The sequence below is a fragment of the Sorex fumeus genome, unplaced genomic scaffold (assembly GCF_029834395.1).
Source record: "Sorex fumeus unplaced genomic scaffold, SorFum_2.1 ptg000007l, whole genome shotgun sequence".
NCBI classification, from domain to species: Eukaryota; Metazoa; Chordata; class Mammalia; order Eulipotyphla; family Soricidae; genus Sorex; species Sorex fumeus.
This window is the reverse complement of record NW_026606064.1, coordinates 37,824,143-37,841,381: the sequence shown is the minus strand read 5'-3', so window position 1 is coordinate 37,841,381 and position 17,239 is coordinate 37,824,143. Positions and strand designations below refer to the sequence as shown.

Genomic DNA, 17,239 nt, shown 5'->3' with positions numbered 1-17,239 from the left:
TTAAGAGAATAAAAGAGTAAGTCCCTGGGAGGCTGGAGCGATAGCACAGTGGGTAGGGCATTTGCCTTGCACACGGCCGACCCAGGTTCCATTCCCAGCATCCCATATGGTCCTCTGAGCACCACCAGGGGTAATTCCTGAGTGCAGAGCCAGAAGTAGTGACCCCTGTGCATTGCCAGGTGTGACCCAAAAAGCAAAAAAGAAAAAAAAAAAGAAAAGAAAAGAGTAAGCCCCTGATTGGGAGATGTTCATGAAATACATATGCAACAAAAGACTTGAATCCCTAAAACAAACATTGCTTACAAATTACTGAAAAAATACACCTCATCCATTTTAAAACAATGTGCAAAGACAAAGACTTTTAACTTCTAACTTTGCACTTGACAAAAGAAGTATGCTTCTGGGGGCCCTAGAAGCATATGAAAAGATGCTCCACATTGTAGTTATCAGGGATATTGAAATTAATAATCCTAGAGTGAATTCCATGCTATATCCTGGGCAGAATGGTCTAAACTGGTGAAACTGGAAATATCTTGCAAGAATATGGCATAATTGGAACTGTCCTGCATTGCTGGTAGGAATTTAAATTGGTATAACTATTTTGGAAAATTGTTGAGCAGTGTCTATTAATGTTGTATATATACTATAGAAATCCTACTTAGTTATCCTCTCAGTAGAAATAAATGTATTATGTTCACTGACAGGTGCCTAACAGTATAAAATACTCACAGAAGTACTATCACAATTTTCAAACTGGAAACAATTTAAATGTTTATCAATAGCTAAGTGTGTAAGCAAGTTGTTCTCTATTCACAGTGTGGATTATAACTGATCAGCATGTGCAGTGACCCCAGGAATCCAACACACAGCCTGGCACTTGCAAGGCAGAAGCCTGAATTAGTAACCATCTCCCGGCCCTCAAATGGATGATTCTTAGGGACATAATGAGAACAAAAAACACTATCCCCTGAAGGGTATGTTCTGCACAACACCATTTATATGAACTTCAAGTGCAGGCAAAACTTATATCTGGAGACAGAAATCAGAACAGTGGTTACCTCTAGGGTAGAAAAATGTTGACTGAAGAGAGAGGGGCAGAGGGCATCTTCCAGGGGTTGGAAATGTTCTATACCTGGTTCTGGGTGGAGGTTTCTTAGGTATAGAGTTGGGCAAAAAACTCACCAAACAGAAATCATTAAAATGTGTGCATTTTATTACAAATGTGTTGCACTTTTATCTTGAGAGGCAAACTAAACCATCCACCTATAAGGTTGGCAAAATTTCAAAAGTGTCTTGACACACTCTATGAGGGAGACGGCAGAACATAGCTGGTGGGAGTGAAAAATGGCATAAAACCCCCCGGAGGCTTATTCTGCAGCATCCTGCAAAATAACAAATATATTGCCTCTCTGATACAATGCTTTCATTTTTAGGAATTTATCCTACACATTACACTCTCCCACATAAGAAATAACACATACACTCAGTTATTCACTACAGCATTAGTGGAGTAGAAACTACTGGAAATCATTTAAATGTCCACCAACAGGGAACTGGTTAAATAATTCATGGCACTGGCATATTATGTTGCTGTAAAAAAGCATCAATAAGGCTTTTATATTGATATAGAAACATCTCCCAAGAAAATTAATGAAAGAAAAAAAAACAGAGACTAAAGGAGTACACATAGTTTTTTGGTTTGGGGGACACACCTTGCCAGAGTTTATTCCTGGCTATGCACTCAGGAATCACTCCTGGCAGGCTCAGAGAACCGTATAGGATGCCAGAGATCAAACCCATGTAAGGCATGTAAGGCAAATGCCCTACCCATTGTACTGTCACCCAGGCCCCAGCAAATGAATTTTTTACAGAGAAAATGAACAATGCAAGGGGGTGGGGGTGGGGGGGAAGAATCCTTAAAAAGTTGTTTTTCCAAAACAGTGTTATCAATTCCATGGTCTTCTCTTAAAGTGATGCAAAAGAGGTTTAGGCTGGATATGCAGAGAACTTCCCCAACAACACAAAGAGGAACCAAATATTGGGGATTAAATCACCTTATCCGGTGATCTTCAGAACAGGTCAGGCTGTCTGCAGTCTGTGGAAAGGCAGTGTCAGGGCGAGACACGTGACACAGACTCCTCCTGACACCCTGGCCTCAGAAGGTCAAACCGTGGAGCCTATCTCAGCTTTCCTCAGCGAGAAAACAGGGGTAACAGTGGGGCCAACTCATCAACAGCGATGAGAAGCAAACGGGACGATACAGGGGAAGGAACTACACTTTGCCCGGCACACTGTGAGTGAGGCCACACGGCTTTCTCCCAGCCCTGAAACCCTGGACAGCTCCTCTGAGAGGAAGAGAGTGTCAAAAAAAGAGTTCTCTCTAGCAAATTCTCACATGCCAGTCTGATGGGGGTTCAGGCCGGGTTCAGACGTTCTGCCACACATATTACAATGATACAAAGGTTCAACAGCTGAAAATCATTAGCCAAAAAAAAAGAAAGAAAGAAAGAAAGAAAATCCTTGCATAGATGTAAACTCCAATTTGGTAAAAGAACTGCCGGCTTCTGCTGGGAAGAGGAAGAGGTGGAGGAGGAACCACATTCTCCTGCCAAATATCTAACCCTTTAACAATGCCTGTCTGGCGAGCCTCAGTGCTCCACGCCAGGGGCACCAATGAAATCCTGTCCGAGGGTCTGTGTGGAGCAGTGCGAGAGGAAATGCATCAGCTCCCCCCCATCCCCTCCCCTCTGCAGGAAGGGAAGGCTGAACAACTGCACATCAGGAAAGAAGGCAAACAAATTGCCCATTCAAGCCCAAATAAGCTGCTCGTAGGGGCAGCAAACAGCTGGAGCCAATTCAACCTGCCATGGAGGTGAAGGTCTTGAAGACAGGGTGAGCAAGGGGTGACACGTGCCCTCACCTCACCTCTGCTCGTCTTGGCCAATATCCACAGAGGAGCACCGGGCAGCTAGCACTGACAAAAATCCTGGATGGGAAGGAGGAAGGATGGAGGAAACTAGGGAACACGTCCAATGAGCACACACCTGCCAAGCGCCCATGATGTGGCAGGCACTGAGCCGGTGCCAGGGCCCACGGCCTGAGGTCTCTTCTCCTGTCACTGAGTCTGAGTTTCTCTGTGCCCGGCTCCAGCAGCTCTTTCTTCATTACAATCAATTAAGTTGGAGCGATAGTACAGTGGGGAGTGTGCCCGCCTTGCATGCACCGGACTAGGATTTGATTCCCGATATATCCCATACGATCCCCCGAGCACCACCAGGAGTGACTCCTGAGTGCAGAGCCAGGAGCAGCCCCCGAGTTCCACCGGATGTGGCCACAAAACAAAACAAAAAATAATCAGTAAGTTGCCCCTCCTCATTATCTCACCTACTTTGCCATGGCAGCAAACACAGAACACGGGAAGAGAAACTTTGCTGGAAAACTAAGGAGAGCATCAAAAAGGAACTGCCAAGAAAACCGAAACAAACAACCTGAGAGGGAAGGAGGGAGGAAGGAAATAAAATGAGCAGCAGAAGAATGGAAGCGTTCTGACTCCTCATGCAGCTGTGTGGGTGCTGTGAGGCCCTCCTTGGGCTGGAATCCACCCAAGCTGAGTCCCAGTGCTGGACGATGGGTCACAGAACCTGACCTGTAGCCCATCCAAGTGAGCATTGTTTCTGGGCCTGCTGGTGATGTAGATAGGCAGAGAGGGAAGGCCTCTCCCAAGGCAATGGCAGTAAATCTCCTGGGAAGTAATAGCCCTGACCTCCTGGAGAACTGGTGCCAGTCCTAACAGACCCTGAGGGGGCTGGACCAACCCCTCCAACAGAAGCTCCTGCAGAAACAAAAGTCAGGAAAGGAATTTCAAAGAAGACCATCACCACTCCCAACCCCCTTGGTAACCTCCCTAGCAACAGACTTTTACCTAGGTTGAAGCTCCGCATGGGCGCAGGTTGGAGAAACCCTATAAAGGCCACCTGAACGAAGGAAGGGCGCACATATGCTGCCTGAGCTCATGTGCTGCCTGCGCACGTGTGGCCGAGCACATGTGTCGCCCGCATCTCCCCTCTTGAGATGTGTACTTTCTGTCTAATGCTAGGATTTGTGTAGGGGCTCTCTCTGTCCTTGGAGAAGCCCAGGCTTTCTCTTCAGCAGGTTACTCTCCACTCTCTCCCACTTTCTCTCCCTCCTTCCTTTCAAAACCTCCAAAGAAAAACTGTGTAATTTCACTGCTTGTCTACTCCTGAAATTCCTTTCTGTGAGGCGAGACAAGAACCCAGTAACCCTGGGTCCCGGGTGGCAGAGGCGGATGGGGAGAAAGTGACCGTCTTTCTCTTCCCCACTTCACATGAGCCAACCGTGGGGCCCACCGACATCACTGGGATTTTCAGAACTGGGGTCTGCATACCCACTCTTCAGGTGAGCTTGGTCTTCCTGGGCCCCTGACCTCCTGACGGGGAATTTCCTCTCGTGCTTCTGAGAGCCTTCTCCCAAGCCATTTTCCAGCGGTGGCCTGCCTTCCTTGCGGCCTCATGTGCCAGCAGCAACAGAACATTTCTCGAATCTGTCCTTGTATGCCAGGCACAGTTCCTAGCACGTCACATAACAAGCCTGGAGAGCCCAGAAAAGATCCCTAGAGGAGGGGCCGGGGAGCAAGAGAGGCCCCGTGACCCCTGACAGCGGGATCACATCGTGATGGCAGGAGCCTTGAGACCTGCGTTGGGCTGTTGGGCTTCCTGACCTTATTGTCTTCTCTTCACTGCCACCCGCTGTGCCCCACCCGAGGGTGCAGCCTGCAGCAGTGTGGGGAGTCAGGCTGCCTGCCCAGCAGTGGGCACCCTCCCAGTTCCAGGCTCCATGACCACTCTTGTGTCCACGACCTCAGGCAGAGCGGGCCCTCGGTGAAAACCTCATGCTGTCTGTTCGGACTGGCCTGTTTGCCGGACACGAGGATGCTGCTGTATCTGATCTCAGTTTCTCTATCCAGTCCTGGACCCAAACTGTTTATTTAGCACTTACTTAGTGCCTGCAGGACACGGCACTAGGCACTGAGGGCTGAGCACGCAGGGGCAGGAAACTGAAAGACAGAGATGTGGCTAGGGTGGGATGGCGAGGGAGACGGTTCTGAGAACTCGGCTCTTAGCAGGCAGGAACTCCACTGCCCCAGCTCTTCTCCTGTGCACGCTGGCCTCCTGCCAGGGCAAACAGGCAGCCTCCTGCTGCTGCTTCTTGCACAGCTGGCACCCCACAGGGCACCACAGAGAGCCTCATTCCTCCAGGGGTTGTGGTGGGTGGAGGTGGGGCGGGGGGGGGGGGGAGGGTGCTCTGCTCCCAGCTCCCAGGCAGCAGAGAGACAGAGCTGGTGCCTGGGCTCCTCCTTCCTGAGTCTGGAACGTCATTAAGCAGCCAGTGAGGCAGCCCAAGGCCCTGGGGAACAAACGGAAGCCAGTGATGTGCCCTTGGACGCTCACCGGGAAGGCCTGCTCTTCATGTGCTTGGGCAGCTCCTTGGGGTGACACAAGATACACCCATCCAGAATGGCGTCCTTGGTTTCTGTTGCAAAGAAGACACCGTTGGCTAGAAATCGGCGCTGGAGGGCCAGATCGGGCCAGAGAGACAGTACGGCGAGTAAGGTGCTTGCTGTGCACGTGGCCAAATGTGGTTCCATCTCAGGCGTGATGCCTGAGCACACAGCTAGGAGTCAGCCCCAAGCCAAACCAAAGCCAACAAAACAAGGAAAGAAAGAAAGGAACATTGGAGGGAAATTCTCCCCTCTCCTCACCCAGACCAGGGGGGAAGAGAAACAAAAAGGTGTGTAAATTGTTTCTTAAGGGCCCCTACATAGCACTGTAGCATTGTCTTCCTGTTGTTCATCGCTTTGCTTGAGTGGGCCCAATAACGTCCCATTGTGAGTCTTGTTGTTACTGATTTTGGCATATCGAATACACCACAGGGAGCTTGCCAGTGTCTGTCCTGCGGGTGGGATATTCTCGGTAGCTTGCTGGGCTCTCTGAGAGGGATGGAGGAATTGAACCCGGGTCGGCTGCATGCAAGGCAAACACCCTGCCCGCTGTGCTATTGCTCCAGCCTTTAATACAGACTTTATACCAGACTTTAATACATGCTATTCCATGGATTCCATGTCAGTGATCCTGCAGAGTGGGGCTCTCCCTGGGGGAGGGGGATCAGGGACACACACGGCCTTCACAGACGCACAGACACCACACAGTGAGGTGCCCCAGGCTGCCTCGCCGCTCCAGCCCCCTCCTTCACGTGGATTTTGTTCTTCCGCCCTCTTAGATTCCAGGACATCTTCTTGTTTGTGTTAGTCCCAGAGGAAGTCGCCCTCTGGCCCTCCTGTGGCAACAGCGGGCAGCAACATCCTCCGGGGCCGCCTGGGATTCTCTGACGAGCTTCTCTTAATTACTCCCAGGCGGGAGCGTTTCCGGGAGAGGGCCCTGGTGCTGTGGCAGAGCTTGCTGGCTGGAAACTACAGCTTTTCTCCCTCAGTCTGGGACTCCAGCCCCTCGGCCTCCCTCCCTGCCCACTCTGGCTCTGCTGGCGAGCAGCTTGCCCCCACTGCCATCCTGCATGCGGGCACCACGTGAGGGGCCACACAGGGGCCACACACAGTGGCCCTTCCAGCCACAGCCTCTTCCCCCACCCCTCTCCATCCGGGCTGCTAAGCCAGCCGAGTACAGTTCAGAAAGGCATGTGTGAATCTCTCTTGAGGACCTGGTGCTGCTCTGAGGGGCTGCAAATAGGTGGCAAAGCAACACGCAAAAGCTTGGCCTTCATAAGTTCAGAGGGCCGAGGCTGAGGGAGAAAGCGGACAGGAAGAGAAATCCACAGACACAAAGGAGGCAGTGAAGGGATTGTGAGAGAGCCCTAAAACATCCGGGGCTGGGGATGTAGCTCGGTGGGAGAGCATTTGCCTGGCATGGGGAAGGTCTCAGGTTCAATCCTTGGCACAACAAACAAACAAACAAGCATAAGACCCACCCAACACAAGAAATTTCAGAGGCTGAGGGAGCCACGGCTTTCAGCTTGACTCCTTCTCCCTCTTACAAATGCAAGAAGTAAAGCCAATGGGGAGTCATTATTCGCACTAAAGGTCCTGGGTAATAATAATCGTTTCCAAATTCATCATTAGGAGTGAAGCACTGTTCTTCTTGCTTTCTATATCCTAATTTAGTGAACCCTACAACTCTTTGAGGTAGGTGCTACTGTACTCTCATTTTATTTAATCAATGGAATTAAGTTATTGGGTGTTTAGTTACTGTACTGTCTTCTCTTTAATGTGCTCTGGAATGGAAACTGTGTCTATTGGTTGGTATTTTCGAGAAGCCTTTTTCTTTTTCTTTTTTAATGCTTTCTAAATTACATTATATTTTTCCATCTTTTTTTAAAAAAAAATTTGTTAATGTATCACCATGAAGTACAGTTACAGACTTACAAACTTTTGCGCTTACATTTCAGTCACACAATGATCGAGTACTCAGCCCTCCACCATTCTCCACCACCAGTGTTCCCAGTGCTCCCGCCCCTCCCACCCTGCCTCTGTGGCAGGCATATTCCCTTTTGCTCTCTCTCTCTCCTTTTGGGTGTTGTGGTTTGCAATACAGGTATTAAGTGGCCATCATGTTTGGCTTATAGTCTACTTTCAGCGCACATCTCCCATCCTGAGTGGGCTTTCCAAGCGCCCTTTACTTGGTGGCCCCTTCTCTATCTGAGCTGCCTTTTCTCCCAGCATGTGAAGCCGGCTCCCAAGCCGTGGAGCAATCCTCCTGGTCCTTATCGAGAAAGCTTCTTGAAGCAAATACTCAAAGGCCTGCTTATAAAAACTGTGAACCTCGGTTATTCAGAGAGAAGTTAGCAAAAACCTCAATTAATCAGTGATTAAACGTCAATTAAAAGTTCTTGACTACCACAAAACACAAGGTAGTAAGCAATAAAGGGAGTCCTGCATTTCCTAAGAAAGAGCCAATGAAGAAAGAAAGAACTGGGTGCAAGAAATTTGATCAGAGAATCAGGAGAAGCCTGTCTCCTACCCTTTTTCTATCAAGTTTCCTATATTTGATGGCCCCAGTTTGTTAGATCGTTCAAGTCTTCAAATGCCACTTCCCGAAGCAACTAACAAATATCCTACATGAGTTGGATTAAAATTTTTAGAATTTTTAGAGTAAAATTTTTAGTCTTCTACTACAGCCTCAGTCAATCAAAACCTTCCATTTCCCAAAATATTCCCAACCCATACACATGGCGCGTGCACATGCACGCACACACACACACACACACACACACACACACACGCACACACATACACACACTCAGATTCATACTCATATTCTCACCTGCAACCCTAGTCAACCAAGAGTCTTCTTTAATTCTACTACAGGAATTTCAGAATAAATAAGGAATCAGTATAATTACTTACCAACCACCGCCAGATTATGCTCCGAGCCACAAGAGACCTGCGAGAGAAAACAAGTTCTATAAGAAAAGGCAAATACATAGCTCCAGACAATGTCACTTGTGATCGCAGCTCTCTCTTGCATGATACCAACATCCAATCTGGGCAAATTTCAGGAAGTAAACAGAAAGTTTCACCATCTAGTAAAGGTAACACTGTAATTACAATATGCATATACATATAGAAAGAGGGATTAACTACATTGCCTGGAAATACATCAAAATGCTAAAGTAGTCATCTTTTAGGCAATGATACAAGTGCTTTTTTAGAAAATCCTTTCTTTCCTTTCTACTTTTTTTGGGGGGGGAGGAGGGGAGTATTTTTCAAAATTCCTACAATGTGGCTAATAACATGGAGACCTAAAAACATACCAAGAACAGCTTTTGAAAACTGAACTCAAAAGACCATCACTCTGGAGTAATGCCTGCCTTTGCCTCATCTACTCACTCTCACTTCTGCCTTCCAGACACAGGAACTACCTGCAGTTCGAGGAAGGCAGCACGCTCTCTCAAACCTCTTTGGCTCATGCAGTGCCTTGGCTCAGAATGCCTTCCTCCACTGCCTACCCAGAAAATTTACCCACCCTTGAAAGGTCTCGAGCATCTGAAATTTGATTGTTGTTGCTTCTAGACTGATGAACACTCCCTCGTGAGGCAACCTGGATGTACCTCCCTGGTAGTAACTATCCTGTTACCTTTCCCGTTGTTTCCTGTCTCCTCACTAGACTACCTGTGTCTTGAGAATATAACCGAGTCTCATTCACTTGATATGGCACAGATGGATCACACCAGGCCTGGGACTCAGTTAACAGCTGCTAAATGAGGGGGTGAGTGAAAGAATTCGTACACGAAAGAACAAATGCCTCACGCGTAAGACAATTATTTGCGGTTCCCAGCCCAGTGTTTCCACCTCGGGAACAACACTGCTAGCCTTTCAATCTCTGTATGTTCGCACTGTTCCCAGGAGAAGTGGCAGGCGATAGAAAAGCATCAGCAGTTCCTCAGGAACCAATAAAAAGAAAGCTAGACTCTGGAGAAGCACCCAATAATCGTTCTCAGGCCGCTTACTTGAGCTCCTGGCAAGAGCAAGATTTCAGGTACCCAGAAAATGCCAACACAGGAAGAGCCCTGGAGATCACCTGGCCCAATCTGCTGTGCACCGTTTGAGGAGAACCCTGAGGCTTGGAAAGAGGAAAGAATTTGTCCTGAGTGCTAGAGCAAGTGTGTATCAAACCTAGGACTCCAGCCAATCTGGCAGAGTTGAGCTTTAGACTTACTGTGTTCCAGCACTGGTTCCCAGGCCAACTCTCCTCCATTGGCATCCCCAGCCACCCCCCACCCCCTAAACCCCAACACAGACTGCCACCTTGACAGGTACATGTTTAAGTTTGGTTGTTGTGGTCTGTATCTCCTGCTTTCAATGCTGTTGGCTCTGCAGTTTGGACACAGAGCTATCCTACTCCTCTCCTCAGGGACCTGAGGCCTTGGGCCCCTGGTCCCCTCATTACTTCCTGCCCACCTCTTCTTACTGCCCTTGCCATTTATTTCCTTCTCTGTCCTTTCTTAGAAGGGACATGCAAAAACAAGCACAGGTCTCTGGCAATTAAGGTAAGACTCGCTGAACCAGTGACATGGTGATAAGTTAGAGGCTTCCTTTCTGGGGGCTCGCTCAGCTCCCACAGGTAGCTAAGTGGACTCCCTCACTGCATCCTGGAAAGAAGGGCCCAGATCACCAATCCAGAAAAATCTTTCCCGATTGTCCAGGCTCTGGGCTCCCTGGAAACAAGCTCTGTACCAGTTTTACCACGTCTCTCTGGGCCATCCACTGAGCACACGTTCATTAGATGCTTCCTGGTTAAACTGAGATGCTGAGAAGGGTTCGCCGGCACTGTCATAAGAAGCTGCTTAGATGGAAGAGCTGCAGAAAACTCAGATGGTGGAAGGCTAATGTAAACGGTGGCGGTGCTGTCCGATGGACCGTTCTGTAGTCTCAGAAAACGATGCTGACGATAATGGGAAACGACTCAGTGTGAATGGAAAAGCTACCTAAAATTATAAATGTAATCTGATAGCAACTCTATAATAAATCCTGACTTCTCTGGGGAGACTGGAGCATAGCACAAAGTGGTGGTTAGCACCAAGATATAAAGGAGAGAGCTCAGGCAGATAGCCGGGGGGTCTGTCCCCAGTACCACCAACAGGTGTGGCCCTGGAAGCTCCCTATACCACTGGACGCCAGCAATGGACCACTAAGTCCCTCTCACCAGCTGAGCATCATAAGGAGAGAGACGCCCCTCCCCCGCCACCACCAGTGGATCCCCTGAAAACTGCCGAAGATGGTCTCTATGGGGGGAGGGGAAACAAAGGAGCGAAGGAGATACATCAAAATGTAACAGTGATTGGCTCTGGAGAAATGCTCAGGAGTTGATATATTATTCTTATTTAAAATTATTCATATACAACCTACTCCCCACTAGAAGTGATGGTGGTGGTGGATTGGGGTTGGGGGGTAGACCCTGGCTGTCTAGAAAATAAATATGTTCTAAAAATATGCTTGGTTCCAGAGTAGTGAGGGGAAAAAAATGGAAGGCACCATTGATAAATTATAAAGATAAATGGATAATGGTGGTAGGTTATAGGTGGTTTTTTTTTTCCTTCCTATTCTTATCTTTCAAATATCTTTTGACCATGATGGCAGCAGTAGAGGTGGGTGGCAGTGAGAGAGGGACAGGAATCAAAGTCACCATATAATGAGGATTCTTACACACCAGGCCTCAAGCCAAGGTACTCTACAACATTAACGCATCTTAATGGGAACAGCAGTCTCTTCAAGGTGGGTGTGACTTTGCTCACTTTAGAGATAAGAAAACTGAGGCTCATACATATTCAACGACTCTCAGCCAGATCAGTGGCAGTAACAGAGCTGAAAGCCAGGTATGCCTGATCTCAAGCTCCTGTTCTGGAGATAGATATGTTGCTAATTTTTGGGGGGATGTGGGGGGGGGGGTCAAACTAGTGATGCACAGGGATTACTCCTGGCTCATATACCCAGGAATTACTCCTGGTGGTGCTTGGGGGACCATATGGGATGTTGGGAATCGAATTCGGGTACGTTTGTCTTTTAAACGTACACACACACACACACACACACATAGGGTTATTTCATTTTACAAAACGCAGACCAAGATAGGGCTCCCTCTGATTGCCAGGCCTTCCCAGCAGGGCTGCGAGCTACAGGGCTGACCAACCCTGGAGGACCAGGGACTCCTCCTGGGAGCCAGTCGCTGACGAGGGCCTGTATCGGACAGCAGATGCTGCTCTGAATTAATGAGCGAGACACTGATGAATGGACTTCGTCAAGGCAACGTGGAGCTTGCAGCACCAAGCTCCCCCACCGCTGCTCGCTGGCTGTGCATTGGCGCAGAGGTCAAGAGTCTGAACACCACAGGCCACAAAATCCCAGAGCTACATTCCTTCAACAAGATTGTATCAATGGCTGTTTGCTTCATATTGCTCCTGTCAGCATCTACCCCATACCCAGCTGCAGGCGGCTTTTGAGAAGACTCCGCTAACGATGGCAGGGTGCCCAGAAGAGAAGGACCGAGAGCCAGGAGGCTGGGGATGTCATCCTCCTCCTGCTCCTCCTCCTCCTCCTCCTCCTCCTCTTCCTCCTCCTCCTGGTTCTGGGTCTGAAACCTTGAAGGAATTTTACCTTCCAGCCTCCGTGTTCTCGGGGGGTGGGAAAGAGAAAAATGGCCTGTCTTATCTGCTTTAGAGGACAAATGAGATCATTCATGGCTCGCAGTCATGCCTCTCACCTGCTCTACATACAAATTCCATTGCAGGGGCTGGAGCTATAGCACAGCGGGTAGGTCGTCTTCCTAGCATGCGACAGACACGGGTTCAATTCCCAGCATCCCATATGGTCCCCCGAGCACCACTGGGAGTAATTCCTGAGTGCAGAGCCAGGAGTAAACCCTGAGCATTGCTGGACGTGACTCAAAAAAAAAAATAAGAAAAACAATAAAAAGAAAAAGAAAAAACAAATTCCATTGGGTCTGCCAGGGTCTTAAGGGCCCTTCCAGCAGAGGGCAGAGGGAAAGCAAAGTTTCAAGTGCCTAGCACAGCCGACCAAGACTCGTGTGGAACATTTCCATCTCATTTCCTTCTTCTGTGACTTACGAATCCTGAGTGACACAGTTCCTTCACACCACATTACATTTTCTCTAGGAACATCATAAGATGCCAAGCTTTGAAGCCCGCGCTCCCCCTTGTCTGGAACTTCTGTGCTCCCTGCCTCCCCCCTCCCCACCCCTCCACCCCCAGCCCCCACTGTAAGCCTCTCTAATTTTAAGATGGCTCCAGCATCGCTTCCGGGGAAAGCCTGACTGGCCAAGGGAGAGCCAGCTGCTCCCTCCTGGCTGCCTCCACAGCACGATGCATCATGGCCCTATTCACAAATGAGGTGTCTATTTATGACCTGCACGTGTGCTAAGCACCCTGGCCTCACAGGCACCCGGCCCAGCAGCCCAAGGGCAAGGCCCAGGGGAAGTGGGGAGTGCAAAGAGGAGGGGGCCCAGAGAAATGAGATGCTTTGGAAAGACGTGCACCCACATGACCTCTCCGCCCCGCTGGAGACTTGCCCTGGGTTGCAGAGAGAGCAGGAAGGCGACAGTCGCTTCTCGAGGGTTAAGTGTGGAGATGCTGGGACATCAGAAATACAGAAGGGCTGTCCCCAGCACACAAAAGCACAGCAGGATCCAACCACACAAACCAACAGGCCGCACATAGGCAAAGGGGCCCTTCTGGGGAGCACAGGAGTAAGGGGTAGGGAGTGAAGGTGGCCTTCCTGAGCCGGGCTGCCCAAACAGCAGAGGGTTTGTCTCTGAGCAGCCATCTAGGCCTCGGCAAACACTAGCCTGATCCCCAAACATCAAGGGGATGAGCTCTGCCCGCAACGCTCCAGCCAGGCTAGACGCCATCCTTTCTGTGATCCGTTCTTGTAAAGGGAGCCGCAACGCCCTCCCAGGGGATGCATTCTCCTAGACGTAGCCCTGCAGGAAGCAGCAGGGGCAAGAATTCATTGGTAGTGGAAGAGGCCTTATCGCGTTAAATGAATACATGAGTGGAAATGAGATTAATGCGAGGCTATTTGCCAAGGTGGGAGGGAAGGAGAGCAGCACGTTCGCTCTCGGCCACACACTCGCACCATTTCTGGAAACACTTGACGGGCCCTCAATGGGCGCTCAGCGCCAGGACCAGCTTAGCAGCTTCGTATCATCATCGTGAGCACACACTGCACCTAAGGGCTAGATCCTTTTTTTTGGTTACAGCCACTTCACAAATGAGGCTGCTGTGAGGGGGTTCAGGGAAGTAAGTAAGGGAACTCGCCCAGTGTTTTACTGCTAGTTGGAAAGGCAAGATTTGGGAACCAGTCATTTCCCAGAAAACTCTTCTCTCCTCCCAATCTTAACATTTCCTGTGCACAGAGGGATGAAAGTGAGCCTCCCATCCAGTTCCTTCCATCCGCGACACTGGGACTAAAGGTACTGGATAGGACCCAGGGAAACCCCGACTTCCACAAAATCCAAACTACATCTTCTTGGACCAGGAGTGTCCGATCTAGAAGCCACTGCAGGATAGCTTGTGGGGAGTGAGTGGGGTGGGTGGGGGTGAAGGAATGGCTTTCTCTGCCACCCAATCATCCCGTGGGGAAGTAACCCCATCACAAGGCTTAGGGCAGACACAAGAATGCAGTGTGGTGTGTGCAGGGCTCTGAGTCACCAAAGAGAGGACTAGTCAGGCGAGGTCAGTCCCCAGGTAACGATCTGATAATCCCTCATTTTTGGCACAGCACCAGGGTCAGCCCTGGGACTACTAGGGCACTGGGCTGTCAGTGGGACCTGCTGATTGGTTCCTGCCCCTCACCAATGAACCCTGGATGCTATGGCAACAAGCACATGAGCACACGTGCTGGTGGGGGTGCAGAGGGTTTGTTCACTGGGTCTGAGCCCAGGGCTGGGATTCCTTACTCTGCAATGCAGTCCTTGGCGGGTGGTGAGCCTCAAGTTAGGAGCTGGTCAGTAGGGAAGAGAAGGAGAAGAAGAAAGGAGAAGAAAAAAGGGGAGAAGGGGAGAGGGGTGAAGGGGTGAAAGGGAGAGGGGAATGGGGAGGGGAGGAGAAAATAAAGGAGGAGAGGTAAGGGGAAAAGAGAAGAGGTGAAGGGAAGGGACGGGAGGGGTGGGAGGGGAAGAGAGGAGAGAAGAGAGGAGGGCAGAAGGGGAGAGGGGAGGAGAGAGAAGAGGGAAGGGGAGGGCAGGGGAATACAATAGGGAGGGTCTAGTTTAGCTCCTGCTACAAGTTCACTCAAACACTGCTGCTCTTCGTGTTGAACTTCAGGGGAATAAACAGAATTTTTCAATCCTGTGAGATAAAAACAGGCCTGTTTTGCAGACAAACTAGTCCTGTCCGTCAATGTTTTACTCCTGAGCTCAGCAATGGCCTCAAATGGAGGTTACAGAGGCAGCAGAGAGGCTGCAGTTTGCTCGCTTCTGGAAGCACCAAATCTTACGAAAGATCCAGGGTTCTGTGTGAGGGCACGGAGATTTGATCCCTAGATGGAAAGCAGCTCAACACATGGGACCTTCAGACCCAGAGGTGCCACTTTGTCCTTCACTTCAAAGCCCAGAATGGAGAAAGCCACTGACTTTATGCTTAATGCTGTCCTCCCCACTACTTAGAGCCATTTCTATACCTAAGAAAAGGACCAAATTCATGATGGGGAAGGGAAAGTGCAGCTTTGCCCAGCTACACATGCGACACGGAATTTCAGTTATCCACAGTCTCCTGCCTTCACGCCTGCTTCCTGCTCACAACTCACCAAACAAACTCCCAGCATAAACTCAATGGGGGCAGGGGAGGTGGCTTGGTTGAAGCCCAGGAGCTTCTTCCCTGCACCTCAGTGCCCCCCTTTTTATTATTTTGGTTTGGGGCCACACCCAGCAATACTCAGAGGTAGTTACTCCTGCTTCAGCACTCTGGAATTAGTCCTGGTGATGCTCGGGAGACCATATGGGATGCCAGGGGTCGAATCAAGTCAACTGGCTGCAAAGCAAGCACCCTAACCACTGTACTGTTGCCCAGGACCCCTGTGACTCCTCTTCTGACACTAGTACCAGATGAGTCTTCTGGTCACTCAACTCAAACTCCAGCCACAGTTTTCTCTTTGTCTCCCTTGCTACATTGCTTTCATCTTGTTAATTGTGCTTTCCAGAACATTCGCATATATGTCTTACTATCATTGCTATCATCTTAGTTCAGTTGGTTTCTTTGCAGTCTGGACTGCTTTAAGGGCTATGATCTCAAGCTTTCCATGGTTCATGCCATGACCTGATTTTCTTTTTTTTGAAAACAAAAAAGTACATACACTATCTTCATCAGAAAACCTCCTAACTTCATGTCACATTTGATTCCTCACTCTACATAAATCTGCTAACCAAGTATCATGTCTCTGTGCCTGGAAAAGCTCTTGAACAGTTACTGGTGTTATTTTCCCATCTCCACTCCATTACAAATCCAGCCCTACAAAACCCACTGCCCCAGGTCATTTCTGCCCTTGAAAGATGTGCTTCGTTCAAGTCCTATCACCTGTCCTTGGCCTGTAGTCTGCTCTTGTCATATCTCCTTTGGACTGTTAATCATTTGGGTGTGGGGGTAGACCATGTTTCTCTTATATGCAACTGGAAAGAACTCTAGTCATTGAGCCAGAATGTCTAGATTTGAATTATGGTCCTGCCACCCCCTGGACATGTGACTTTGCATCAATCCCTTTCCTCTCTGACTTTCAGTTTTCTTTAAAATGGGGCCATAAGAATAAGGCATATCCTCTTTAACAAATTGTGCTGGCATCACTGGATGGCTACATGCAAAAAATGGGCTCAGAACTCTGCCTAACACCATGTACAAAAGTAAGATCAAATTGGATTAAAGACCTCAACATCAGACCAGAAACCATAAGGTACATTGAAGACAAAGTTGGCAAAACCCTCCATGACATTGAAGCTAATGGTATCTTCAAAGATGCCACGCCATTGGCCGAGCAAGTGAAAACAGAAATAGATAAATGGGACTATCTTAAACTAAGAAGCTTCTGCACCTCCAAAGAAATAGTGACCAAAATACAAAGACAGTCTACAGAATGGGAAGGGATATTCGCCGAATACACATCTGACAAGGGGTTGATATCAAGGATATACAAAGTACTGGTTGAACTCCACAAGAAGAAAACATCCAACCCCATAAAAAAATGGGGTAATGAAATGAACAGAAACTTTCTCAAAGAAGAAATCCAAATGGCAAAAAAGCACATGAGAAAATGCTCTACATCATTAATCATCAGGAAGATGCAGATCAAAACCACAATGAGATACCATCTCACGCCTCAGAGACTGGCCCACATTCAAAAGAACAAAAGCAACCAATGCTGGCGTGGATGTGGCGAGAAAGGGACACTCCTTCACTGTTGGTGGGAATGCCGACTGGTTCAGTCCTTCTGGAAAACAGTATGGACGTTTCTCAAAAAATTAGAAATTGAGCTCCCATTTGACCCAGCAATACCACTCCTGGGAATATATCCCAGAGAGGCAAAAATGTATAGTCAAAGTGACATCTGCACTTGTTTGTTCATTGCAGCATTCTTTACAATAGCCAGAAACTGGAAGAAACCTGAGTGCCCAAGAACAGATGACTGGTTAAAGAAACTTTGGTACAT

The 17,239-nt window shown here is 48.9% G+C and overlaps 1 protein-coding gene across 4 annotated transcripts in view; it reads right to left on the bottom strand.

Annotated features, from left to right (window-relative positions):
* The window catches only part of SERGEF (secretion regulating guanine nucleotide exchange factor), a 271,548-nt gene that overhangs the window by 79,351 nt on the left and 174,958 nt on the right, over window positions 1-17,239 (bottom strand). For all 4 annotated transcript variants that reach the window (XM_056133071.1, XM_056133072.1, XM_056133073.1 and 1 more), the window contains one exon: window positions 8,435-8,471. In XM_056133071.1, the coding sequence (XP_055989046.1) occupies window positions 8,435-8,471 (37 nt within the window). The remainder of the gene's footprint in view (window positions 1-8,434; window positions 8,472-17,239) is intronic.